We start from the raw sequence: 12,354 nt of genomic DNA, 5'->3' as shown, positions 1-12,354 counted from the left end.
AATTCTTTTGAAGAATTTAAAAATAATTTAATCTTCCCTAGAATTCAATTAAAATTGTAATTAAAATAATTGAATTTCAGTGAAAATTAATTTATTTTTAAAAATAATTGAATTCTTGAATTGGAGTTTATTAAAGGTTTTTTTTAAATAATTGAACTCCTGTGAAAAATTCAATTGTTTTTGAAAATAATTGAATTTTCTCGGAGTGTTTTTAAAAGATGTTTAAAATAATTGAATTCAATTAAAATTGTATTAAAAATAAATGAATTCCAACGAAAATTTAATTATTTTTAAAAATAATTGAATTTTCTCGGAGATTTTTTAAAGATTTTTAAAAATAATTGAATTTTTGCGGAGAGTTTTTAAAAAATGTTTAAAATAATTGAATTAAATTCAAATTGTAATTAAAATAATTGAATTTCAGGGAAAACTTCATTATTTTTAAAAATAATTGAATTTCATCAGCGAATATTTCATTATTTTCAAAAATAATTGAATTCTTAAATGGGAGTTTATTAAAATTTTTTTAAATAATTGAACTCCTGTGAAAAATTCAATTATTTAAAAAAAAAATTGAATTTTCTCGGAGAATTTTTAAAAGATTTTTAAAAATAATTGAAATTTTCGAAGAAATTAATTAAAATTGTATTGAAAATAAATGAAATCCTGATATGAATTTTATTATTTATATAAAAATAATTAAATTTTTTTACGAAGATTTATATTATTTATAAATTGACTATAAAGAATTTTATTTCAATTATTTAAAATAATTGAATTCTTCATGAAATTCCATTATTTTCAAATTTTTTGATAAATACTTTGCAATTCAATGATTTGCAGTACATTTTAAAATTTTAAACATTTAAAAAGGAAAATTATTTAAAACGTCAGGAAACAAAAGAACAAACAGCAACTAATTTCAAACTGCGAACAGATTACCGGAACACAACGATTATTATTAGGTAATTAAGGCGGTTCCAGAATAGGTGCAAAAGGCAAGGTGGAAGTACAAGTGCAAGTGCGAACCAATGCTAAATGTATAGGAATCGCACTTGCACTTGTACTTCCACCTTGCCTTTTGCACCTATTCTGGAACCGCCTTTAGATAATTATTTTAATAATTATGTTTGAAAATTTTTTTTGAAGTCGAACATTTTCCCTCCTCATTGTCCAGTTTCCGCATATAAAATTGGACAAGTTTTAGCGACGCCTGGCGGCAAACAGACCGAAACGTTTAAAAATCGAGAATCCATCTACAATAATTTTTGTACTTAATGCTCTATTAGTGTATTTTAGTATTTTTTACTAAAATACCCAAAATATCTTTGATCAAGAAGGTATTTTTAAATAAAACATATTTTTTCAGTCTATATATTTAGTCCTGAATTCTTTATCGAAATATTTTTATTGAGCTCTGCGTGTGGAATTGTCAGAAAACATGTTGTAAAAACTACAAAAGTTCTGGTTTTCTCAAATTTTCTAACTATTTTTATAGAAAAATGGCAACTGCTCTGTCAGGTAAGTTAAAACATAAATTAAAAAATAGACACCCACGTCCTTTTTTGGTTTTCGAAAGTAAATTTCTTTTCACTTAACACTAAAACCTATTTTCATCGTGTGTTGTTAAAAAATGCTTTTTCGAATTTTTTTCTAGTCTTTCTTTTTGATAATTTTTCTTTAATTTGAATTATTTGTCTGAAAGTATAGAGAAAAGGTTAACAAAAAGGGACCCAACAAAAAAGGAAGAAACTTGAAGTAAATAAAGACTTTTCACTGAGCATAAAAATACCTAACTTTGGATATTTTATTCAAAAGAAATTTAGTATTTTGATAATAGTTAAACCTATTTTTTTTCCTAGCTTACTGGGTGCGATTCTTCAAGAACGCCGGCTTCCCACAGGATGTGGCTACAAAACACGCGGTCGTATTTTCAAATAATCGAATAAAACCCGACATGCTTCCCGATTTAGATAAGCCGAGTTTAAAAGAAATGGGCATTACGCTAATGGGCGATATGATAGCAATTCTTCGCTACGCAAAACGAGTCGTCGAAGAGACAACATGTGAGAAATTTTTAGTCGACACTGAAGATTCACCGCCACCACCACCACCGCCAACATCGAGAACTGTCGTTAAACCAGTGGTAAAGAAAGTTGTCGCTAAAGTTGTTCCCAAAAGCACAGTTCTTAGTAAAGTGAAACCCGTAGCTCCAACCAAATCCCAACTGTCCACAACTCCAAGCACAATTGTCAAGAAAAGTATGCTCTCAAAAGTAACAAAACCAATTGTCGAGGAAAAGAAGCCAGTGAAGAGAAAAATCGAAAAGAAAATCGAAATACTCGACAGTGATTCGGATCAGTCGGATAATGATAACGATTGGAAAGTGGAATCACAAAAGAGATTGAAAGCAGTGAAGGACGATGTCGAGTATCAGGTTATAATGCCCAAAGGCACAACAGTGAGAAGTCAGCAAATTCTAAAGAAGGCGATCGATCAAAAATTAACTGTATTCGATAGATTGGGCGATAGTTCTGTGACAAGTACCACTAATTTAGCGGAATCAACGACAACTTTTAATATCACTGGACTCGGTAAGGATGTGATTAAACGAAATTCTAGTGTTTTTAATCGACTCGGTGGTAAGGATCTGTTGAAAAAGAATGAGACTGTCACTGCAAGTACAATGAAAAATGGATCCAGTGTGAAACCTACTGCAGGCATATTGAAAGCTCGAGTGCCTACTAAAACGACTATTGTTTCTTTAAATAAACAGTCGAAAACTATTAAGAAGCCCGGAGGAACAATGAGAGCTGATCGTGAAACTCATATCAAAGCGGCGTCAAATAGCGTAAAGCAACTTATTAAAAATACCAAGAGTATTACAGTTAATGAGAGGAGTCCAGTAACTATTAAGAAAATGCCAGTCAACAGTAAATTAGGTGAGATGATATACTCATTATTATAATTATCAACTCCTTACAAAATTTTTATTCTTAAATCGTTGATTATAAACTTTTTAATTATAAAAGTTGTGAGTAAAATCTCTCAACCTTTATAATCAACGATTTAAAAAAAAATAATTTTGTTTTTGTCCTAAATTTTCGTTTTTTGATTTACAATAACAAGAATCCGAAAATTGGAACATTTGAAATTTACGAAAATATCATCAATTTTGAATAAATTTATTTAAAAATATAATGAACTCAGATTTTTGAAACATTTTAATAATTCAAATTCTTATGAAATTAGTTAAATTTTTCAATATACATTTAATTAATTATTTAAAATAATGGATTTATAGAAGAATTTTAGTTAAAAACACTACAAAAAATTGCATTCTGGAGAAGTTAGAAATTAATTGGAGAAATTCAATTATTTTTAAAAATTGTAATAAAACTCTTCGCAAAATTTCAATTATTTTCAAAAATTTTCCTCAATTCACATGATTTTCAATATTTACTATTTAAACAAAATTTTCCAAATTAATTTAATTGTTTGTGTACTTAAAAAAAATGTTGATAAAATTCTACTCAAATATTTAATTATTTCCATAAATAATAAAAATTTCATAGGAATTCAATTATTTATACATTTTTTAAAAACTTCTTCGCAATAATTCAATTACATATTTACAAATTTTTTTTTATAGATTTCTTCGCAATAATTCAATTATTTTCATAAACAGTAAAAATGTTTACTGAAATTCAATTATTTTCATAAATTTTAAAAATCTCTTGTCAAAATTTCAATTAACTTTGTAAATAATACAACTCTTCTCTGAAAATTCAATTATTTTCAAAATTTTTCGAAAGAATTCAATTATTTCAAAAAAAAAAAAAATGGTAGTGAAACTCGAAACAAGCATTTAATTATTTTCATAAAAAATGAAAATTTCAAGCAGAAATTCAATTATTTACAATTTTTTTTATAAATTTCTTTGAAATAATACAATTATTTTAGTAAATAATAAAATTTATTACAGGAATTCAATTATTTCCAAATTTTAAAAACGTTCTTGACAAAATTTGTCAATTTGTCAATTTGTCAAAGGAATTCAATTATTTCAAAAAAAATTTTTAGTAAAATTCTTTTCAAACATTTAATTACTTTAAAAAACAATAAAACTTTTTAAAAAATTCAATTTTAATTTATAAATTTCTTCGCAATAATTCAATTATTTTCATAAATAATATTTTTTACGAGAATTCAATTTTTTTTATAAATTCTTCGCAATAATTCAATTATTTTCATAAATAATATTTTTTACAAGAATTCAATTATTTTCAAAAATTTTAAAAAGTTCTTGACAAAATTTCAATTATAATAATTTTCTTCTCCGAAATTCGATTATTTTCAAAAATTTTAATAAAATTTGTCAAAGGAATTCAATTATTTCAAAAAAAATTTTAGTAAAATTCTTTTCAAACATTTAATTACTTTAAAAAATTTAATTTTTTTTGTAAATTTCTTCGTAATAATTCAATTATTTTCATAAATAATATTTTTTACAAGAATTAAATTATTTCAAAAAAATTTAATTTTTTTTATGAATTTCTTCACAATAATTCAATTATTCTCATAAATAATAAAATTTCATGGCAAAATTTCAATTATTTTTTATACAATTTTAATTTAATTCCACAAAAAATTCAATAAATTAATTATTTTTGTATTTAAATAATTGAATTCTGGTAGAATTTTTTTTTAAAAAATCGATTTAAAAATGGATTTTAGATTGAAAGTTGTGTTTACAATTTTCATAAATAGATGAACTTCAAAAGGTTTTCATTTAAAATTTCATAAAATTATTTCAAAAAAATTTTTTAGTAAAATTCTATTCAAACATTTAATTACTTTAAAAAATAATAAAAATTTCACAGAAATTCAATTCTTTTATAAATTTCTTCGCAATAATTCAATTATTTTCATAAATAATAAAATTTCAATCATGTTTTATATAATTTTAATTTAATTCCACAAAAAATTCAATAAATTAATTACTTTTGTATTTAAATAATTTAATTCTGGTAGAATTTTTTTGTTTAAATTGATTTAAAAATGGATTTTAGTTAAAAAGTTGTGTTTACAATATTCATAAATAGATGAACTTCAAAAAGTTTTCATTTAAAATTTTATAAAATTTCAATTTTTAATTAATTTAATTAGAAATTTAAAGAAGTTAGATTTTTGAAAAATTTTAATAGTTCAAATTCTTCTGAAATTAGTTAAATTTTTTAATAAGTATATATTTCATTAATTATTAAAAATAAAAGTTAAATAGAAGAATTTTCGTTAAAAACACTAAAAAAATAAAATTTTGGAGAAGTTACAAATTAATTGCAGAAATTCAATTATTTTTAAAAGTAATAAAATTCTTCAAAAAAGTTCAATTATTATGTTCAAAAATTTTTAAAAATTCTTTTCAAAATTTCAATTATCTTTATAAATAATAAAATTCTTATTCAAATCTGAATTATTTTCAAAAATTTGAATTTTTCATTTAATTAATTATTAAAAATAATGGATTTATAGAAGAATTTCAGTTAAAAACATTTTAAAAAATTGAATTTTGGAGAAGTTACAAATAATTGGAAAAATTCCAATTATTTTCAAAATTTTTTTTCAATTCTGTAAAATTTTATTAAAATTTGTTGATAAAATTCTTTATTGGAATTCAATTTTGAGAAACATTCAATTATTCAATAATTACTTATTGTTTTTAAATAATTGAATTCTCGTAAAATTATCTAATAAAACTTGTTTTAAAAATTAATTTTAGTTAAAATTTTGGATTAATAATTATTGAATATTAAAAGTATTATAGCATGAATTTTTAGAAATAATTGAATTTTTGAATAGATTTCAAATTAATTAAATAAATATTGTTATAATATAAATTAATAATGATTTTAACACTCGGATATTCATTAATTTTATTATATAAAACATGGAGAAATTGATTACTCCGAGTCGAAGACTCGGAGTGATCGATGTCTTCATGTTTTATAATAAATAATATTTTTGAGTTGTTGAATTTCAAAAATGTTTGAATTAAAAATTTTTGAAAATCTTAATTCCTGTGAAAAAATAATAATGATTAAATTATTTTATCTATTTATTTAAAACCAACCCAATTTTTACTTTCTTTTTAATTATATTTTTTTCTTTCGAATTTTTTAGTTCAAATAAAAAAATTTTCAGCTTCCGAGAGAGTGACGTCAGTGCCAGCAAAAGCGCGACTTGGTATTTCGGGAACATCTCCAAAGCAGGTGACATTCAACAGTTTCGCATCGATTGCTCACGTCAAAAAACCTGGAGTTTTTAGTAGACTTGGACTTTAAAATAAAGAAGAGTAGATTTTTAAATTTTTGCGTCTTATTGTAAATATTTAATTACTACAAGTTTGAATGAATTAAAAGAATGAATCGAAGAATTTTTTGTAAGAAAAAATAGAAGAAAAGTTCTGTATAATTTAATTTTTGAAGTAAGTTTAAACATTTATTTTTTCGTTTTATATTAACAATCTGACAAAGAAAGTAACTTAAAAAAAACAAAGTTAATTGTAAACACAATTTTTCAACATTTAGAAACTACTGTACAAAATTTCAAAAAATAAGTGAACAATGAGATTTATAACAATTCTTTAACGAAATTTACTTTTTAATTTTTTTTTTTACTTTAGAAAAACAATTGGTTTACATGAAAATTTAGTTATAAGGAAAGGTTATTGTACACAAAAAACAAATTTTGTAATTACATAGAAAACAATAGATTATAATTCTCCTTTAATTACATGTTTGTAATGCTTTATAATATAATTTTGTCGCAATAAGAATAATTGTTATGTTTTTTTTTTCGTTTTACCATTCCTCCGAGTTCTGTAAAGATTTCTGGCCCTTAAGACCAGAGAGTGAAGGTGAAATCGTAGCTGCTATTTTTGTTCTGAAAAATGGAAATAATAAAAAATTGTCGAAGAAATTATCAAGAGCAATTGTCAAGGAAAACATGCCTGATCGATTAAAATTCTGCCGAGATTAACAAAATGTTAAGCGTAACGATATCCTTCGCCCTCTGGTGTTAAGTGTGCCCAGTGATAATGCTGATGAAAATACTCATAACGCCTGGTTTCCTGAAACTTAAATTAACCAAATTATATCAACTAAAGTTCTTTTGAATTCAAAAATTGAACATTATTTAATCAGTCTTTCAGTGTTTTATAAAAATAACTATTCAGTTATACAGCAGTGAATATCTTCTCAGACCATATCGCTTAAAAAGAAAAATGATCGAAATATATTAAAATTGGTTGCAGTGTGTCAATTGGATAAGAGTAAAAATAAAAAATTTTCTTTTTTTTTTCGATACTTTTATACTTAACCTGGTCAAGCTGCAACCTGATCATAATAATCATCGTTTTTTTAAATGATCCGAGAAATGTCCAAAATTGTAAACAATCTCCAACCAGGTTACTGTAAACATTCCACAGATCGTAAATATCTCGCATACATTATTTTACATACAATAAATTATTTTATGGTCACAAAATCTTTAAGTTCACAGCTAACGTGTATCATAATTATTGTGATAAAAACTTGATAATATTTTAAAACTATTTTAAACTATTTTAAACTATTCAATATCTTGAAGGAAGAATCCGATAGAATATCCGAACAAAAGTTCGAATTTTACATATAAAAGTTAAATTAAATTTTAAATTCGATTTAAAGAAAGCGAAAAAATTTAATTTTCAATATTTTAAACAATTAAATACTTTTGAATAAAATTTGAAACATTTGAATAAAAATTACGATTTCCTGGCAATAAGAAACGATTTAAGGAAGATAATCTAAAATTTAAGAAATATTTGTTTATTTCTTATTTTTATGTTTCTTATTGGCAAAAAATTGTAATTTTTACTCAAATTCAACTTTTCGGTTTAAAATGTTAAAAATTAAATTCTTTGCTCGAAAAATTACAGAAAATTTACAGACTAATTAAAATTAAAATTGTTTTTATTGGAAGCGAAAAGAATTTAATTTTCAACAATGAAAAGTTGTATTTTGCATAAAAAATACAATTTTCTGTCAATAAGAAACGAATTTAGTAACATAATATAAAATTTAAGAAATATTTGTTTATTTTCTTATTCTTATGGCAAAAAATGGTAATTTTTACTCAAATTTATTTCATATAAACGGGTTTACAAAATTTACCCTTTATTAAGAGAAAAAAAAGAATATAAAAAAATAATAGGTAATAATAAAAATATAAAATTATGAATATAAATATTGAATAAAAATTCAACTTTTCACAGATTAAAATATTGAAAATTACAATTTTTGTGCAAGAAATTATGGAAAATTAACAGACAACTTAAATTTTAATTTGTCCTTAGTGTTAGTGTAAAGAATTTAATTTTAAACAATTAAAAATTGTATTTTGCATAAAAAAACACAATTTTCTATTAATAAGAAACGAATTTTGTAACATAATCTAAAATTTAAGAATTATTTCATTATTTCTTATTTTTATTTTTTATTGACAAAAATTGTGATTTTTTACTCAAATTCAAATTTTGACAGTTTAAAATGTTGAAAATTAAATCCTTTACTCGAAATATTAAAGAAAATTAAATTTTTAATTTGTTTTTAGTTGAAACGTAAAGAATTTAATTTTAAACAATTAAAAATTGTAATTTTTACTCAAATTCAACTTTTCACAGTTTAAAATGTTGAAAATTAAATTCTTTGCTCGAATAATAACAAAAAATTAACAGACAAATTCAATTTTAACTTTGTTTTTAGTTGAAGCGTAAAGAATTAAAATTTGCATTTTGCATACAAAATTGTAATTTTTACTCAAATTCAACTTTTGACATTTAAAAATTTTGAAAATTAAATTCTTTGCTCGAAAAATTACAGAAAATTAACAGACAAATTAATGTTTAAATTTGTTTTAGTGGAAGTGTAAAAAATTTAATTTTAAACAATAAAAAGTTGAATTTGAGTAAAAAATACAAATTTTTGTCAATAAAAACGAATTTTATTATGTTACTACATAATCTAAAAAATTTAAGAAATATTTGTTTATTTCTTATTCTTATGTTTTTTATTGACAAAAAATTGTAATTTGTTCTCAAATTCATCTTTTCACAGTTTAAAATGTTAAAAATTTAATTCTTTGCTCGTCAAATTGCAGAAAATTAACTGACAAATTAAATTTTAACTTTGTTTTTAGTTGAAGCGTAAAGAATTTAATTTTAAACAATTAAAAGTTGTATTTGCATAAAAAATACAATTTTTACTCAAATTCAACTTTTGACATTTAAAAATTTTGAAAATTAAATTCTTTCTTTAAGAAACAACTGAAAATTAACAAACAATTTTGCATAAAAAATACCATTTTCTGTCAATAAGAAACGAGTTTAGTAAGATAACTTAAAATATAATTGATATTTGTTTATTTTATTGACAAAAAATGGTCATTTTTATTCAAATTCAACTTTTAATAGTTAAAATGTTCAAAATTAAATTTTTTACTAAAAAATTGCAGACCATTCACAGAAAATTAAATTTTCTATTTATTTTTACTGGAAACGTAAAGAATTTAATTTTCAACATTTCAAACAATTTAAATTTGCATTTGAATAAAAATTATGATTTTCTCTCAATAAAAATCGAATTTATTTAATATATTTAGGTAACAACTTAAAATTTAACATATGTGTCTCACTACCAAAAAATTGTAATTATTATTCAAATGCAACTTTTAATTCTTTTAATTGTTCGAAATTAAATTCCTTATCCTTCAACAAAAGCAAATGTTTAATTTCATTTAACTTTTTTTGTATAAAATGCGAAAAATATGACAACATTTTAGATTAATTTTTGTTTTCATTCCATTAGATTCTTCCTTGAATAGAATTTTTTAAAGTTATAACAATGAAACGTACTAAAATAAAATTAATAAAAATGCAAGTGAAAGTAGCATTAGTTTGGAAATCAGAAAGATTTTGTTACGAAACGAAGAAACGACGCCCACCTTTTTTTTAATATCAGCGTTACCGCACGGCACCAAGCTGCTTTCCTGGAAAAATGAAAATCCTTTACAGAATCGGAGGAATCCTCTAAGCGCAATTACATATCTAGATATACGTACGTATTATTATAACTTTTACATCACTTAAAATACCTTCTTTTTTCAATCAAAGAAGTTGTCCGTACATTATTCTTTTTTTAATAAACAGAAACTTTACTTCTTTCCAAGAAGATTAAAAATTAAATTCAATATTATTTTCAAAAGACATGCTCACTTTCCAAATTCTGATAAAATTCGTATTGAAACTCTCTTATTGAATTTTATCCGAATTTGAAAGGTCAACATTAAATGAAAGATTTCAGTAAAATTAATTCATGAAGGAAATACTGCTATAAATTTGATTATGATTTTATAAATAAAAATTTAAAAATGTTAAGCTTTAGTAAAGTAAAAAAGAAATAAAATAATAATAATAAATAGAAAAAGAAATAATAAGTAGGTATGGAAAAAGAAATAAAAAGTTTGGAAAAATTTTTTTCCAAAGAAATAATTATTTTCCCTTCAGAAAGAAATTTTTCCGAAACCGTTTCCTGTCTCGAAACACTACGACTGCTAGTTTCTAAAAAAAACTTATTTTTCCTACATAAGAAAGCCTGAAAATGATATAAATATTCGATGGCTTTCTATTAAAAAGTCTTTAAATGCAAAACTAAACAGAACATGATGAAAAATAAATTATATACATATAGGTATCAAATACCGACCATTTGTTGACATAAAACTAAATCTTATCCAAAGATGAAAGTTCCCTGAAGATCCTTTTGTCGGAAATGACGGCGACGAAGGTAATTAGAATTCCCATCGGATTCCCTCGTATCAACTAGCGTTCTCTCAATCCAACACCGAATTTACGCTATTCATCTGGCAGGAAGAGCAAAATTCCAGGGAAACTCTATTGGGATTGACGTGCAAACAAATACCGGTATTATCGTCCAAACCTCGGAAAAAATCCTCATCTATCGTTGTACACGTATCTTGACCAAAGTCCAGGGAATTTGACATATCCAATTGTGTGAGATCGTCAAAAATATTGTTAGTGGAAAAATTGGAAAAATCGTTGAAATCATCCATTTCGTCGAGTGAGGGTTCTGATTTGCTGCCATCTAAACTGACAGGTGTCACGGGATAAAGATTCTTCAATTTCTCCTCCTGCCTTGTATCGTCAAAACTTTGATCCTCATCTAATGATAAAATCGGGCTCGTATAATTATGATCGAATTCAAAGGGATGGGCCGTTTTTTTAGCAATCTTACCGGTTTTTGACATATTGTTGTTCATCCTGTAGGCATCTGCCAATAGTTGATAATTGTCATTATTGTGATCACTGCTTTCTAATTTTATTCTGTAGTTGTCGTTGAATAATTTATTGTCCAATGGCTCAAGGTCGGAGAGAGCGTTCTTTGGATATGTGGGTGGCAACACCGCATCCTTTTGTGATTTTCTTCGGATTTTCTCCAAATTTTGATTCATTGATTTCAGCAACATTGTGATACTGCTTTTATTGTTGAGAACACTCTTCATGTACGAGACGTCGGCATTTAATTTTTTAATGTCGATATTCTGCTTTTGTATCACTGTGTTGAGACTTTTGTTCTCCTGCTGCAATTGATTGAGTTTTTTTTCAATTTTTTCAATGTATTCCTTCTTTTTTTGACGATTTTCTCGAGCCATTTGGGCATTTCGATTGAGACAAGGACGTTTCGATGGACCACGACCTCGTTTCTTGACTCCTTCGCGAACACTTTCATCAGCCATATTTATCGCTTGAAGCCTTGAGCGTTTATGTAATGGCTGCAATGGCTGGTACGAGCTGTCACTCATTTCGTCTGATGAAGTATTCTCGTCTTGGTAAATTGGTCGCCGTCTCGGTGCCATTTCAGTTGAAATCAAATAATTCGATAGGGGACCCGTTTCTTTTTCTATTATTGGTTCCACTATTTGATTGAATTCTTGCGTTTTGATCACTTTAAACTCTTTTGGTATAAAATTCGCAACTGCTTTGTATTCTTGGAGGAAGGTTACTGACGTGAAACTCCGCACTCGCCAGTGAAACTTCCGCCTTGAGGCTGTTTTACAATATAAAAAGTTCAATGACCGTGTGATTGTACACGATTTTGATTGGATATGAGGTTTGGTTTGAATGAAACTACCAATCAGAATTCTGCTTTAATGCTGTGAATTGAGAACTGGAATGAGGAGCCTGAATGTATGTGAGTCAATATTTCCTTTCTTTGATATTTATTTTAGTTCATG

The 12,354-nt window shown here is 24.5% G+C and overlaps 2 protein-coding genes across 4 annotated transcripts; one reads left to right on the top strand and one right to left on the bottom strand.

Moving 5' to 3' along the window:
* The first annotated feature begins 1,276 nt into the window (after positions 1-1,276).
* On the top strand, positions 1,277-6,841 carry LOC122501162 (uncharacterized protein C19orf47 homolog). Of its 2 annotated transcripts, none has more exons than XM_043610449.1 (3): positions 1,277-1,521; positions 1,863-2,942; positions 6,205-6,841. In XM_043610449.1, the coding sequence occupies exons 1-3, from the start codon at positions 1,503-1,505 to the stop codon at positions 6,342-6,344; spliced, it is 1,239 nt and encodes a 412-aa protein (XP_043466384.1). In that variant the 5' UTR covers positions 1,277-1,502; the 3' UTR covers positions 6,345-6,841. The 2 variants fall into 2 exon arrangements, with proteins under 2 accessions (XP_043466384.1, XP_043466383.1); XM_043610448.1 differs by having other exon boundaries at positions 6,184-6,841.
* A 171-nt stretch (positions 6,842-7,012) lies between these two features.
* Positions 7,013-12,132, bottom strand: LOC122501166. 2 transcript variants are annotated; one of them, XM_043610457.1, is made up of 4 exons: positions 11,355-12,132; positions 11,040-11,282; positions 10,045-10,962; positions 7,013-7,472 (listed from the first exon to the last, which is right to left on the bottom strand). In XM_043610457.1, exons 1-3 carry the CDS (start codon positions 11,974-11,976, stop codon positions 10,955-10,957), a joined length of 873 nt encoding a protein of 290 aa, XP_043466392.1. In that variant the 5' UTR covers positions 11,977-12,132; the 3' UTR covers positions 7,013-7,472; positions 10,045-10,954. The 2 variants fall into 2 exon arrangements, with proteins under 2 accessions (XP_043466392.1, XP_043466391.1); XM_043610456.1 differs by having other exon boundaries at positions 10,045-11,282.
* Between the last annotated feature and the right edge of the window lie 222 nt (positions 12,133-12,354).

This window comes from Leptopilina heterotoma, unplaced genomic scaffold (genome assembly GCF_015476425.1).
Source record: "Leptopilina heterotoma isolate Lh14 unplaced genomic scaffold, ASM1547642v1 Lhet_206, whole genome shotgun sequence".
Taxonomy (NCBI): domain Eukaryota; kingdom Metazoa; phylum Arthropoda; class Insecta; order Hymenoptera; family Figitidae; genus Leptopilina; species Leptopilina heterotoma.
This window is presented reverse-complemented; position numbering and strand designations above follow the sequence as displayed.